Source organism: Blennius ocellaris, assembly GCF_963422515.1.
Source record: "Blennius ocellaris genome assembly, chromosome: 6".
NCBI classification, from domain to species: Eukaryota; Metazoa; Chordata; class Actinopteri; order Blenniiformes; family Blenniidae; genus Blennius; species Blennius ocellaris.
In genome coordinates this window covers 28,367,293-28,383,534 of record NC_137655.1, presented here as the reverse complement: position 1 = coordinate 28,383,534, position 16,242 = coordinate 28,367,293, and the positions used below count along the sequence as shown (strand labels likewise).

The following is a 16,242-nucleotide window of genomic DNA, read 5'->3' as shown; positions in this document are numbered from 1 at the left end:
AGCCTTTGGTATCTGGTTGTGCAACGGAGTAAATATGAGGCAATTCAGGAACTTTTTCAAGTGGAAAAGAAAATGTTTTATTGTATTTTGAGGGTTTACACGGTACTCTTTTTGAAAACACCCAGAATGAAATGAAAATGGGAGAACTCGCATCTTTTCTGAAATGCTGCTACTGCACATGGGCATCATAGCTGCAGTGAATAATTCTTCTGCACATGCTCAGTTGATAAACAATAACAACAATGTTTCCTCCGTGTTGTCATGACAGTCACCGAAATAACAATCCAACTTGGTTGTCTGCCTTACGAATATCCATTTACTCACCATGTTGTCAGTGAATTGTTCTCTGTGTGTTTGTGTGCGTGCGTGTGTGTGTGCGTGCGTGTGTGTGTGCGTGCGTGTGTGTGTGCGTGCGTGCGTGTGTGCGTGCGTGCGTGCGTGCATGTGTGATTTCATTACAAAAACAAGCAACAGCACTGACTTGTAGCCCAAAATATTTACTATATAATTTCCATTTAAACAGACAGCAAAGCACCACCTGGGGACACTCTTGTTATGAATCATGAGTGCTAACCACTCCATCACCGCGTTGTCCACAGTTCCTCATGCTTCCATTTAAAACACTTTAAAGGGCTCATATTATGCAATATTATGCAAAATTCCCTTTCTACAGGTTTTTGAGCAGTACTAATCATTCCCATACCTGGAATGACACCCCAGTCGTGAAGAAAGTGTGTCCTCTCTCTCCCTGGCTTATTTCAGTTGTTAAAAAGTGTGTTGCTCCAACCAGCCAATCAGAAATCAAACCCTATATAGTATCATCAGGGGTTTAGCCAATCACAATCAAGGTAAACCATCCCTTTGACTCCTCCCACAATCAGGCAGCTCTGCTCTGGCACATAGCACCAGGAGAGGAAATACTGACTCCTCTTGCCAAGATGGGCATGTGTGGGCGGAGCCAGTCCAGCTGACACAGACACAGCAGATTCTGAATGCAGCTCCTATGATTCAATATTCTAATGGATGAAAATTAAGGAGGAGCTTGTAAACTTTGAATTCAAGGTTTCTGGACCAACCAGACCAGGAGGAGGAGTTGGAAAAAGTTGAATTGTGTTAATTTTGTCATTCTAAACACTTTTATTATTGAATCTTTTTTCATGACAGATAGATGCAGGAAAGATTTTAAGTTGCTGACAAGGTATAATATTTCCTGCATCTATGTTGTTAAAAAAAGATTCTATAATACAAGTGTTGAAAAGCTGGATAATGGGAGATCTTTAAAACAGACTTGAAATCCCTAAAGTTGACGTAGAATCCTTAAAGTCAAACCCTTTAAAGTAAATCCAGGCTCTATGATCGAACACAAGATCTTGATTTTTAAAACCATGACTCTTTTAAACCGCACAGAGGTTTTTTTTGTTTTTTTTGCTCAAGCACGCCTAGATTCTTTCAACAACACTTGGCTTCATGCTATGACATACTTTGCCCGAGGACATATCTTCCTGTGTAATCTGAAATTGTCCATAAAGTGTTTGCAAGTTTCAGTCTGACAATTCTGACCCAGTTTGTGTTGACTCTTTGTTGGCCTCAGGCTGGCAGGTCTCACTGACTCTGGGTACAACTTTACCCCACCAGCCAATCATCCCGGGAAGGCAAGATCTAGATAATAATCTCTTTGCACGGTCCCTTTGGGAGAGGAAGTAATAAAAATCAACAGATTTAGAGACATATTGATGAATTTTTACTTTTAGACATTTAGCTAGTCTTCCTACTGGGCAGCGAGATGAGAGCAGAGGAGGAGATGGAGGAGGATCTGGAAAAGGAGGCCAGTGACACACAACAGGGGGTCCCCTGGCACCTGCTCGTATGCAGTTTTACGCCAAGTGACGGACATCTTTCAACGCTCTTAACAAGAGCCAGTGCAGCTCCGGTGGCCAAGCAGCCTGTGTAGCATGCAGTACAGTGTTTGCAGTGCAGCCGCCTGCATCCCTAATTAGGCCAGGCATCTAACCATCAACGGGAATGTAATTGGGCAGTCGGAGTGATGGCGGGTTGGGGGGGTGGGGGTGTAGGTGAGTGCTGCAAACTTTTTGAGGGAGAGAAGAAAGGAGAAGAAGATAGAGAGAAAGCCATTTACATGCTAATGCCGTCCTTAGCTCTTCAACTGCCTTGTTGCGTGCCTTTGCCCGCTTCCCTCCAATAAGCATTTGGCTGGCGAGCCGGTCGCCATGTTTACACAATAAACAAACAGCAATGAGGTGAAGGTCTTTTCATGCATCTTTTCCTTTTTTTCCAGCGTGCCTACAGTATTAGCAACAGTTTGTCGTTGCGTAACTGTTGTATATGTCTGCAGGACTCAGCTGACTGATTCTCAACCTCTTTGTCATCTTGTTTCTGTTTCTCAGGCGACAGAATGGGCACCGGACGAGGAAACCAGGAGGTCCTGTCAGAGCAAAGGCAAAACAGAGGTAACCTCCAATTCCAACACTTCATGTGAGCACCGCCGGGCTCACACATAGGCCATTTTGATATCTCCTAGCTGTTGTGGCAGGGTCCTTGTGGGCCTCATGGGAGGGCTCCGAACAGCACAGTTATTTCAGACCCTTCAATCAAGAGTTGTTTTTCTCGCCAAGGAGAGAGGTTGAAAGCAAGAGAAGGGGAGAATGTGCACAAGAGAGCCAGGAGCGCGATAGTGACACTCTGAAAATGACTTCCTTTCAAATATACCCGATAACAATCACTGGGGTCTGTTGTCTTATTTAGATTAGAAGAAGCGATCGCAGTGCAGTGTGTATCTGGTGGTGCCTATAGAGTAAAGAAATACACCAAACTGCGAACAATCACATTTTTTTAAACCAACATCATTGTAATTACTTCAGCCCTGAGCCACTAAACACACACACACAAAAATCTATTTTACACCTTTGTTACAACAGGGAGAGTATCGATGTCCCAAATTGGCCTCCAGCAAATTATCTGACATTGGATTCATAAAAGCTCAGCTTTTGGTTGCATGCCAGTCCTGATACCAGAACACTCGCTCCATTGTCCTCCTCAGCATTTCGCAAACCGACTCGGCTTCTTCTCTGCTGTAAGCTTTCCTCCTCCTCTCTCTTTTTACTCTATGCAGATCGAATGTCAGAACTACATCAGAGTCCTTCTGGTGAACAAGACCGAGGTCATGACTTGTGGAACTAATGCTTTCCAGCCACTTTGTATTACCCGAGAGGTACAGTCAAGCATGTGTTTGTGTGTGTGAGTGATCATTTGGGTGGGATTGGGATGAAAGCAGGGGGAGGGGTTCTCCATCAGATTATAGATGGAAGGACGTTTAAAAAAAAGAACAATAAAAGCCTCTAATAAGTTTTACTGAAACAGACTTCATTAGAAAAAAAAATACTAGAATTAGTATTCGTAAATACTAGAAAAATAGAATTTTGTTGAAGTCAAAGTGAAAAGAGTGAATGTAAAATGCAATAATTTGTTCGGTTGCGATGATTCAAGAATCACTGTACGATGACCCATCTCTCTTCACCTGGATGTCGCCGTCTGTTCAGGTGGGCAACATGAGCAGCGTGTTCGACCGTGTTAACGGTGTGGCACGGTGCCCCTACGACCCCCGCCACAACTCCACGGCGGTGGTGACGGAGAGTGGGGAGCTCTATGCCGCCACCGTCATTGACTTCTCCGGTCGAGACCCCGTCATCTACCGGAGCCTGGGAGGGATGCCGCCTCTCCGGACGGCGCAGTACAACTCCAAGTGGCTCAACGGTACGAATCAATTCCATTAGCTGCTTCTTCTGCTTTTACGACTTGTTGATTGATCTGTGTGAAGCTGCCAGTTAGCAGAGCTTGCAAGTAACAAAGCATTTACTCTTCTTAAGTGTATCTTTCATGTATCAGTAGTTGGTTTTTTTTGAGGACATTTTATTTTTCTCCATACATTCAATATATATATATATATATATATATATATTTACAATTTTTTTTTATTTTTTGTTTTTAACACCTTTAGAATTAGACAAACTTAATAAAAGATCTGCTTTCAGTTTGTGAGTGATAAGACAAGGCCCCATTTACATGTTCTGAAAATGATGTCTGTTACACGGAAAGGCTGTGTTCTCTCATTCTTTAGCCTATTGTTCTCTGCTAGCATGTTTCATTACAAAAACAACCAACAGCACCCACTAGTGGCCTGGCATATTATCTACTTAGTGTTTTCATGTAAACGTAAAAATAATGCATTGGTTTTATATATTTCTTTTTCTGAAACATTGTTTCAGAAAAGATAGTTTTCACTTTAAACGTTGTGTAAATGGAGGTCATAAATGTGTTAATGGATCAGCTTTCAAATGTGTATGCTTTAGTTTTTAATTTGAGAAAACTTTCAGTACTTCAAACCCATCGGTTCAAACCAGCTGTAAAAAAAAAAGAACCTGTACTGTCCTACATTACCCTCCGGTTCTGTGTTGGAGTTTGACAGCTTCTGTGTGTATTTTGTTTTGCATCAAATGCCAGATATTGATTGTAATCTGAAGACATAAATCAATTCAAATCATTCAGACTTGTGTCAAGCAACAACTAAAAATTCCTGTTGTTTTGTTTCAATCTTCCGCGAAGCCTGTCTGGACCTCCAGATGAGTCAAGTCCGCACCTTCCCTTCCGACACAATTGTGTCTATTACAGCCAAGACAGATTGACCCGACAGGCGTGTTTTCAGAGGATTACAAAGACTGTGTCGATTTGGAGTTGTGAGTGAGGAACACACAGTACAGGTTAGATGTTGGCATTGCTGGGATTTATAAAATGTTGGAGAACATGAAACGCTTTCAATCCCGCCAGTGTCAGTGTAAATAATCTCCCTGCCACTGCTGACGCTGAACCTTTTCCTGTGAACACTGCATTCATTCACACACTTTGTGGATGGACCTTCAACCGGAACAGGCTGTCGTCGACTGGCGTTGATATGCAGGAACACCTACAGAACTGGCTTCATGCAGTGCGGCACAATGAGAAAGAGTTATTTTCAGCATGTGCAGTTCTGAAAGTAAAGGTCAGATTCACTTTCTGTGTCAGAGGCAACGTTAGACGACTAACACTTGATTCACTTGCCAAGCTTGGATAGAGATGAAGCTCTTCTGCTTTAATTATCGGAACAAAAGATGAGCAGCGGCGCGTGAAAATATATCTTTCATTCATTGTATAACAAGCCGGCAACAGGTTGGAGAGTCTGCAATGTCCGTTTTATTTTGTCAGTTGAAACATCACAGTTGACAACAAAAAGGGATTTTTTTTCATGATCAATTTGTGTGTTTTGACTCAATTTTAATCACATTTGTCCTTCAAACAAGTAAATTACACATTAAAGCAGTTACAACATGCCATTTAAAAATGTTTCCTTTATATCACTGATACATTCAGCAGGGGTTTTCTTAACTGTTTGATGTGGTTTGCAGTTATTGACATGATTTGTCCACATTCATGTTGTTACCTACTTTCAGAAAGACCAGATATGAATAATGTGCTTACATACATTAAAATGGTATTTTGTTTAGTTATTTTCGTACATGACACTCAGATTCCACAAACTGTTGAATATTGACTTATTGATCAGGTCATCATTTGTAAACAGGACCACATTTACTTCTACATATGTTTGTTATGTTGCAGTGGAAAGCGTCTATCCATCTTCTTTGCAGGACAATAGAGCAGATCCCAATGACTTATGGGCGAGGGCAGGATCCACCTGGACAGGACAAACACAGAGAGACAGGCAACCACACATTCACATCTGGGAGCAATTTTATGTCAACAATTAACCTCACATCCATGTTTTTGGACTGTTGGATGAAACCCACACATGTACTTCTGGGACATGTGCTATGAAAATGAACAATGGCAAGTTCACACAAATTCATATGGACAGACAAGTCCCAGCAAAATCTGGACTAGGAGTCATGACACTCTGAAGGAAGCACTGTTCTTATTGTCCATTTACTGAGCATATGCAGAACAAGTGTTTACTACAGCTGTGTGAAGAGTTTTCTCAAGTTCCTATGCAGACTCGGGGGCCGTCCACACCATGAAAATGGTTAACCGAAACGTGCTGTTTTTGGACTGTCATCCACATGAGGCTGTGTTTGAAAAGAGGTTTTTTGAACACAACAAAGTTTAAAATGCTGGCAAAGTCTGCAAAAACAATCATCTGCTGAAAAAGATTATGGAATTGCCCCCCTCTCCCTCACACTGCGGTCCACGATGTCATCAAATAACCAAAACAATCAGGGACTACAAGATCTGGTGGCCATAGACCTATAGAACTAGAATTATATAGATGTTTATGAGCAAAAATCTTCTTCTAAATATCTGTGCTCTGTCTTCTTCTGCATTTTTGGTGGGTTTGGTAAGTCACAGCACCCCAAAAGGCCTGGAATGTGTACTACATGCCCTGAAGGCTCGTGTTGAGCCGTGTTCATAGTGAGGTGTGGACAAAGGTTTTTTGAATTGGTTGGGGAGAAAAAAGATAATTCTTCTTATCATGTGGATGTACCCTAAGTTGGTGCATTTTCAAAAAGTTCCATCTTTGGAACCATTTGTAAAAAATTACATTTTTATTGACTCTACGCTTCATTGTTGTGTAAACAGACACTCAAAAGGAAACCGACATTTTCCTTCTTCACTCGTTGTGTAAACAGGGCCTTAGTGGTTCCTGTGACCGTTCCTCTGGCTTTGGTAGAAGATGTCTCACAATATCTGGACATGTGAATAAAACTCATTGGTTTAAATTGTCAACACTATCATCTCAACATTTTCTTTCATACTTCCATTCCTTGATTCCATCTGCTGGAATCATAGAGCAATACAAACATTCCCAGTCCCAATTTCATGAACTCAAAGAGGCGTCCTGAGATTGCAGTGTACATCTAGCATGACATGAAACTGATAAAAGCATCAAGTCTACACAATTAAAAAGAAAGATATGCCTGAAATGTTCTGTTTGATACATAACCTGACTGATTAGACCATCATCAGAGCTGTTCATGATTAATTACACTCAAATCATCAGCTGTAAAATTAACAAGCATCCTCACGTCTGTCTGCCTTCTTTATGATGAGAAGAAGGACTTTAAAGAAAACAGGGAGGGGAGGAGTGAGAGGATCGGCAAGAAGGCGTGTGTGGTTGTGATAGAAGAGGGATGAGAGGATGAGGATGAGAGAGAGGCAGAGATGGACTGAGGAGTCAGTGAGGGATGTAATTATTCCTCACAGCAGAGAGAGGGTGAAATTACAACACACAGCATGCTTCACGCCATGCAGAGACTCCGCCTGCATGTGCATGCGAGCTGCATGTGCTTCCGTGTGTGTGCCAGCTGTGTGTGTGCTTTGAAACTTCCTCACTCTCACACACACACATGCACACACACGCACACACACACACACACACACACACACACACACACACACACACACACACACACACACACACACACACACACACGCACACACACACACGCACACACACACACACACACACACACAGAGAGCAAGAGAGAGAAAGAGGATGTGGGAGGGAGCATCAACAAAGTAGATAGTCTCCCCATCAGCATATTCACGGCCGGCTCCGCACACCTCCCTGCCGACATGTCGCCCTGCACTCAGCCGAAGCTGTGCCGCTGCTCAGATGATTCGGCGAGGGATACAGAGGCGTGTTCTCGCCGGATTTGGGGTGTGAATGGAAATCTCATTTCCAACTCTAAGCCTGTTCAGTTCAGGAGAACCCAAAGGCATGAAGGGGGTCCTGGATCTAATCAATCCGTTGCCTTATTGGATTGTTAGCCCGCCAGGCGCTGACCAACAGTTTCCCATCATGCATCTCTGTCACGTGGACCGATAGAGTCGCCTGTGCAGTAATCTAAACAAAGCGTGCTTGCTTCTCGCAGTTTTGCCCCCTGACTTTATATGTAAGTGTCTGTGAGCTATCCAGTCATTCAAAATGAGCCTCGGCACTCATCATAATTGACAGACAGAATATTTACTATTTCAGTACCAACATTTTACTCTTCAATTCAACTCCTAGAATAGTCATTCTGAACCTTTCTGGACTGGAGCTCAGCTTTTCAATCATATTTTAACACATCGTTGGTGTAATTATTGAACTGTTTTCTATTCAGTATTCAGATCAAATGCAAGTTATGAGAAATAAAAAGTAACTAGTTACTTTGTAAAATAACTCCTACTTTCATGATCCACACAGCATGCACACAAACTGGTTCAAGCTATTGAGATTTGTTAAACTGTGTTGTTTGGCTTTGGGAAGAAGATGGAGTGTCCACACATGCACAGGGAGGACATGCAAACGCCACATAGCAAAGCCAGAAGCCAACCCCGATAAATACAACTCACCCCCTTGTTCTTCATAAATCCATATTCTTCATTTTCCTGCAGCATCTTTATGTGTGAATTTTGAATTCTTTCTACTCTGATTGAGTTGGACCATCTTCAGATGCTTCTTAATCTCCTGCCAGTATAACAATCTGTTTACCTCTCAGCAGGCCACAATATATATACATACTGTATATTAAGAAAGAAAATCCTTGTTTATCACACTTGCACCCACACAGCTTCAGTAATATTGTCAGCTGCCTCTGCCCTCTGGCTGACATATGTACACAATGCATAAACATGTAGGTATGCAAACAGGCTACAGCATCAGGCTTAAAGCATCCCGCTGATGTCTGCACAAACACAACTGCATCCATCTCATGGCTCTCAACCAGAAAGACGGTGGCAACATCTTTCCCCCGGTCGTAGTAACACTTGTCAGCACCAGTTAACTGCTTAAATGGGGATCTTCACAAAAATTATTTTTATTCGTAATATTTTAATATGCTCAATCAAAATACAGACTAATACAGAGAAGATGGAAACTTGATAAGTTGAATAGACGACATTGCTAATGAGCCACTACAGTGTTTACATGCCAGATCCAATAAAGGTTAGCAAGTATTAAAATCGATGCACAACCTGGACAGTCTGACCTACTCACAGGACAGACTGAACATATGAACACACACGTACAGTACAATACAGACTAACCATTTCACATATATGAATACGGAGAATCCTGTGAATCAATGTGGCGGAAAATAATGTGGAGAGTTTATGCTAATGTATTTATGTACAACACATAATGTGATTTATAAAATCTGAAAGCGTTGTTTATGTCTTCAACGCGTTTGACAAGGAGGTAAGAATCGGCGCAGTCTTTGGTAGAGGTGCAGCTGTTATCGTGCTGAACTATCGTGCCCAAGATTCCTTTAAATGATGTTTTTAAGTGAACGCGCAGGGTTATGGAGTTGCGGGTGTCTGTTTGCAGGACAAAGAGCCAATGAAAATGCAACTTTTTAAACGCGGACTAAAGATGGAACTTTTTGACTATGTTGTTGTGGAATGACGCTCCGATTCCATGGAAACGGGAAAAAAAACACTTTTCTGGAATGCTGCAACTGCACACGTGCAAACAACAACCCCCACGAGTGGCCTTACAAAACAGCATTGCTTTCAGCGTTTCTGCAGTTTCTGTAGAAACAAATCTGCTGGGAAATGTGAAATATTTTGAAACGAAAATGCAAAAACGATGCGTTTCCACTTGAAACTTTGTCGTGTAAACGGGCTCTCAGTTGCTCCGAGGTATAAATGTGGCTTGTCCAAAGTGCTCCCAGCCTTTTGGATCAGAGAGAGGCTCACATATGGATGGACGAAAGCTTCTGCAGAATATCTGCAGTTATCAGACTATGAGTCTGCCCTTTTAACAAACCCTGATTTAAGCTTAAATAACTTTGATTCATTTCCTCAGCTGATTGCCTTTTTTTTCTACCTTTTTTTATTTCACAAGTGGTTTGAATTTGTGCTCGGTCAGAAGAAGCGGTGGGCCTTATCGCAGATGTGAAATAGAATTAGAGAGCTCCTGTAGCTGAGCGGACAGCCGTTTTGTCTCTTCCTGCTCGGTTACAAAATCTCATTCCCCTATAAAAAGTCTTCCTAACCCCCAAGGCACATCCCATCATAGGCGCTAACAGATCATTTCCACTGTGTGTGTGTGTGTGTGTGTGTGTGTGTGTGTGTGTGTGTGTGTGTGTGTGTGTGTGTGTGTGTGTGTGTGTGTGTGTGTGTGTGTGTGTGTGTGTGTGTGTGTGTGTGTGTGTGAGATATCAGCATCTTTTGTATTTTTTGCTTTATGGGTGTGCATGTACCACTGCAAATTAACGTTATGAGCTTCCATTAGTGTTGGTCCGAGTGTGCCTGCATCTGAGTTTTCCTTCAACAAACGGGTCCCAGCGGGAAAGTAAAGTGACAGTAGCAGAGGAGTATTTTTCGCCAGCTCATCGATTCTGGAAACTGCTTGTACTTGTCAGCTGGAAAACACAGGAGCACAAGAAAATACTTTTTTTTGATGTGTTGCAGCCAAAACAACAGCAGCAGCATGAAACCCGAAAATACTACAAATGTTAGAGAAAAACATCAGTGATGATGAGAAACAAGAAGCATCCAATGGAAGAAATGTAAACCTTTAACTTCAATTAACTTCTAAGCATTTAGTCTTTAAATTTCTAATTGATTCATTTTCGACATTTAGAATCATACCAAATACAAAGAACAGGTCCGGACAGCTCAAGATGAAACTGGGCTGAATGAAGACATTTGACATTCCTACTGTAGAGAGATACTCTTTAATGCACAATGTCTATCTCCCTTCCACAGAAATACATTGAAGTAAAATATTCAACATTGATCTCCCGTCAATGTTAAATTTTGTGATCTCACTGAAGAATAGTGCACCCAACATGAATTGTACCGACATTCAGCGTATATGAAGGAATGTAAATACAGATAATCCAAGAGTCTATTGGATGAGACAGCTTTGTTGTATTTGGCGCCATATAAATAAAGTTGATTTAATTGAATAGATCAATCTATCATGTAGAAGGAAAGGGGATCCACCAGCCAAAAGGGAGAACATGCAAACTCCACACATAAAGGAATCCCAAACTGGTCTATTTTCTCTGTGAACCACAATCCTGCAGTGCTATCTGAGCTGAGTCAAGTGTGTGCAGGAAAACATGACAGTAACGGCCCTGTTATTTACTCTCCTTTACCTGGTAATCCGGAAAGCCAGGGTATTAATCATTGGCAGTGTCACAAAGGGCAATAAAAGCAGCACAGGCATCAGGTTAAACAGACACAGCTCCATGGATTTGCCATCAAAACATCAGACAGATTTATTAAGACCCATTTTTTACCTTCACCCTTTCGATGCTTCATTTACAGGAATGCAGTTTTTCCAGTCGATAATAAGGTGTAGAGTCAAAGCAACAACATATACAAGACGAATGTCGCAACTGTTTTCTGCTTCTCTGGAGGACTCCACAATGATCCTCCCTCTCTCCCTCTCCATCCTCTCTCCCCCATCCTCTCTCCCCATCCTCTCTCCCCATCCTCTCTCTCCACCCCCCATCGTCTCTCCCAAATCCTCTCTCCCCATCTCTTCTCCCCATCCTCCCTCTCTATCTTGCCTCCCCCATCCTTTCTCCCCATCCTCCCTCCCCCATCCTCCATCCCCATCCTCCCTTCCTATCCTCCCTCCCAATCCTCCCTCCTTATCCTCCCTCCCTTATCCTGCAGAGCCACACTTCATCTCAGCCTACGACATCGGCCTCTTCACCTTCTTCTTCCTGAGGGAGAACGCTGTGGAACACGACTGTGGCAAGACGGTCTACTCCCGCGTGGCGCGTGTCTGCAAGAACGACATTGGCGGGCGCTTCCTCCTGGAGGACACCTGGACCACGTTCATGAAGGCCCGGCTCAACTGCTCGAGATCCGGCGAGATCCCCTTCTACTACAACGAGCTGCAGAGCACCTTTTACCTGCCCGAGCAGGACCTCATCTACGGCATCTTCACCACCAATGTGTGAGTGGCACCGACACACCACATACCACGGGTTCCATGGAGATCTTTGCATTCTGATTTTGGATTAGTGATTCGAAACTTCTTGGCAGAGCACTAGAGACTAGGGATGCACCAATACAACTTTATCCAAACACAAGTACGAGTATAAGGGATAACTTTTAGCTACTTGCCAATACCGAGTAGTGATGCAAGTACTTATTCAGTGCGATAAAGCCCAATTCATATTACATATGCAAACAATATACAAAGACTATGTGTTGCTGTGAAGCACCTCACAATAGCCATTTCATCAACGGTATGTCATCACACGCTCCAGCTCGCTGTTAATAAGTATCCGTCAGACTGTAACCAGGTTTCGCATGTAGCACAGCATGAACAGTTTCATGCTGTGCAGTTAAACTACTGAGCGACATCAGATCAACTCTACTGGTCCAAATGAGCCTGATGATTAAATTGTTATATGAAGTATATTTCACTCCTCTGGATATTTTGGCAGAACATAGATTACAGTGTGTTCTACTTTTGTCATTCTCATTAATATCAAAGAAGCTTCAAACGGACATCGTTCGTGCTCCCTTGAGCCCCGTTTCCATCGCACAAAAAGTGCAGGGATAGACCGGTATGGTCCGTTACGGTCTGCTTTTCCACTGCAGGAATTTGTGATTTTCTGGAAACAACAGCTCCAAAGGCGGTCGCTTTTCCACTACCCTTCCGTCGGGGTACCTGGGACCATGGAAGGGGTCCCAGGTATAGCGTCAGCGCGCTGGTGGGTGCGCCGTGTGCGCCGCGTGCTGGGTGTCTTTGCATCGCATCTGGGATTTCTGTTCAAACGCGATGCAGCAGCGGTCAGTGTTCTGTTCAACCGCGGTCAGCGCCGCTGCATCTCTGGGACAGACCGCGGACGCGATGCAAAGAGACGCTCGGAGCTCGGAGACTCCGTGTTCCGGCGCGGAGCTGCCGGAGCGCGATCAGTGCCAGAGTGGCTGCTCCTGTTTTTGAGCAGAAAGTTAAAGGCTCCCGTGTCCCAGAACAGCGCACCGGTGCCAGCACGGAAGTTGTGGCTGCAGCTCTGGTGCTGCAAAAAACAAAAGTTAACTAACCAACAAGTGCAAAGTGGAGGATGTAAACAACAACGGAGGATTCATAAGATCCAGATCTGCCGCCAGGCTGAGACGACTGTTGTAACATCACATATCTCTAAAGAGCTCTAAAGCTCATTTCTGCAGTGGAAACGAGTACCCGATTTGGCTCCGGTTACGTTTTGCTGTACCGCTCCGTAACGCTCCATTCCGTCCCTGCATTTTTGTGCAGTGGAAACGGGGCATTGCGTACCTTTGGGTGACGTTGCTGATGCATGACATCATGTCTCATTGATCATCTTACAAGTACGAGTATTCCGTGCGTATCAGACCTGCACGGTCTGATAGTATCAGTATCGGTGCATCCCCACTAGGGATCCCTTGTTTATATGTTTGGCTTCTGTCTGTGGAGGCGTTAAAGAAACACGATCATGTCCTCGACCCTTCACGGAGAGAAAATCAGTTGCATGCAGCCACGCCTCATCAGATTTCTGAATGTTGATCCACAACATTTATTTATATTTTATGAGGTTTGCAGACTCCCACTTTGTTTAAAGCTATTTTAAACAGTTTGGCCCCTTGGCCCCTTTTTTTTGTTTGTTTCATGGAATAATAAGCAAATAAAAACAGCCACAGCATAACAATTGATCTTTCAAGTATTTCAAGGTGAGATTTAGAAAATTAATTTTGCTGTTGTGTCAATGAGACTTTGGGAATTTTATATATACAAACTTTATATAAACTGCAACACTCGCATACAGCCTGAGGGAAAAATACAGATTTTAATGGAAAAAAGAAAGACATCTACAAACAGGCACTTATCGAATTTAACTGTTATATATACTGAAATTCTTAGGCCACACATGGGTGATAAAAGACGAATGGTTGTCACAGTGGGGGAAAATATTTCAAATTAGACAACATAATAACATAACATAATGGTAAAATGGTAAAAATAACAAAGATATGTAAGTTATCATTGTTATCAGTACAAGTAATTATATAATTAAATTTAAAGGACAGCTCTGTGCGAAACAGCTATAAAACCAAACAAACATAATAAAAACATCCAAAAACACACATGTCAATGGAAATCACAGAGTAAAACTGGTTGAAAGCAAGTTATTGGATGGTAACTTTTAAAAAGCTCATTCAAAATGAAATGAGTTGAGCAGAGGAATATGTCAAACTTGTTCCAAATGGTTTCTGGCTGCAGCGTAGAAATATAATTTATGTTGCAGCAACATATTCCATTCAGAAAATACATGGAATCTGACCAAAACTGAATTTTATGTGAAACAGTGTGAGTTAAAATCCACTGAATGCTACTTTTACTGTTGTATCAGTGATTTCTCTGCAGCATCATCATATTGTGAACCCCAGTGAATGAATAGCTGTTGCTTGAGGAGAGAAATAAGTATGAATATCAGGTGTAAATTTGGTTTTCATCTCGAGGGCCGAAGCAAGCCCATGTACAGGCTGGTTTTGTGGCTCGGGCCACATATCTGACATGGGAGCTCTTAGTGTGCACAGAAACTTTTTTGTCATAGGCACTCAACCATATGGTTAAAAACAAAGACAAAGTGCTGCTTATCATCCAAAGTCTGCTGTGCATGAGCATTTTCTGAAACAAAAAAAAACTTGCTGTAATATCGCACTTCGCCATCCATCGCTCCTCAACACTGCTCTTAACGTGGAGGAGAAAGGATGAACAACCCGGCTGAACCAGCTGCAGCTGTGCAGAAGAGCCCTGCTTTTTAGCGTCAACAAGGATGTTAATGGGGGACAGTGACGCACGCGCACGCGCACACGCACACGCACACGCACACACACACACACACACACACACACACACACACACACACACACACACGCGCGCATACATACTTCAGCTCCTTCTCATTTAGCTTTCAGATGTCATCACTTCATAAGGTTTCTCCACCATTTTTACAGTTAAAGGGGTTCGGAGCCTCCCCGCTGTTGCTAATGATCATTGCAGATGCCTGCAGCTCCACACACCGACTCTCACACTCTCTCGGTGGTGGTTGATTGCTCCAGGTGGGAGTGGTACACATCTCATTACAGGAAGGAAGCACCGGGCTCCAAAGCGTTTTAGATATTTATTCAAATTGTAATTGCAGCCATTTTTTTTCTTGCTTTATCTAACCCTAAAGTCCAGACAAAAGAGTTACAGGAAAAATTACATCGCTGCTTCATAGCAGATTAGATATAGGGAAATCTGTATAAATATTCATGGTTTCCTGGGTCGAGGTTCTTTCTTAAGTCAATATCATGTTGAAAAAAAACAATGTGGAGTTTAGATATCACCTTCACACGACGACACCTTGAATAACGCATCACATCTCCACTCTTAAGCTTACAGACCACCATAATCACACATCCTTCATTTATTTGGCCTCTACCAGGACCTACAGTGCTGCGATAAACCGAAAGCAAGGTGCAGGGGAAAAGGGACACATATCCATTAAGTAAGAGAGTCTGGAAGTCAACACTGTGTGTAGCCCAGAGAAGTCCTGCAACTGATGCTGTGGACACAACAGAGGGTCCATCCAGCCTGAATTTCTCTCAAAGAGCTGTGCTTTGTTCTCCAGGATGTTTGGAAGAACCTCCCTGCAGGATGTCCATATTAAATGTTTTTTCTGGAAGTTTCATGGGAATAGAATGTGCTCTTTTAAAGACAAAGCGCTCACCAAAAAGTTTTAATGTTTCTATTTGCGACGCCTCGATCCTATACAGAGGGGTAGCGGTTTGCAGTCTGGACTCACAGTGAAAATATTGCAAGTTCAAGTCAAGGCTTGGAGGTGTGGAGATTCCATGTTTTCCCTGTGCATGCATCCAAGTCCTAAATCATGGCTTTGTGGTTTAGTGGTTGATTTCAATTTGATTTAATTTCTATAGCACCAAATACAACACAGTCATTTCAACTCACTGATACACACCTGCGGCACTAGTATTGGGCTCAGGTGGGCCTGGGCCCACCCATTTTAGGTCCGGGCCCACCTTTTTTGACCATGCTTTTGACCCAGGCCTATAATGAGTAGTGAGTGATTTTCATTCTAGCAGTTCATCCAATAAGCAACCTGAGGAAAGCTTTGAGTGAAAGCTTCTCAGCAGCTTCTCCCTCACATTTGGATCCCCACGCGCAGTGACGTCAAAATCGTCATCCGCCCCTTT

The 16,242-nt window shown here is 42.9% G+C and overlaps 1 protein-coding gene across 1 annotated transcript in view; it reads left to right on the top strand.

Annotated features, from left to right (window-relative positions):
• The window catches only part of sema5ba (sema domain, seven thrombospondin repeats (type 1 and type 1-like), transmembrane domain (TM) and short cytoplasmic domain, (semaphorin) 5Ba), a 275,773-nt gene that overhangs the window by 179,407 nt on the left and 80,124 nt on the right, over nt 1-16,242 (top strand). The window contains exons 6-9 of the mRNA XM_080498727.1: nt 2,406-2,468; nt 3,131-3,229; nt 3,558-3,771; nt 11,683-11,968. Coding sequence (XP_080354853.1) covers nt 2,406-2,468; nt 3,131-3,229; nt 3,558-3,771; nt 11,683-11,968 — 662 coding nt within the window. The remainder of the gene's footprint in view (nt 1-2,405; nt 2,469-3,130; nt 3,230-3,557; nt 3,772-11,682; nt 11,969-16,242) is intronic.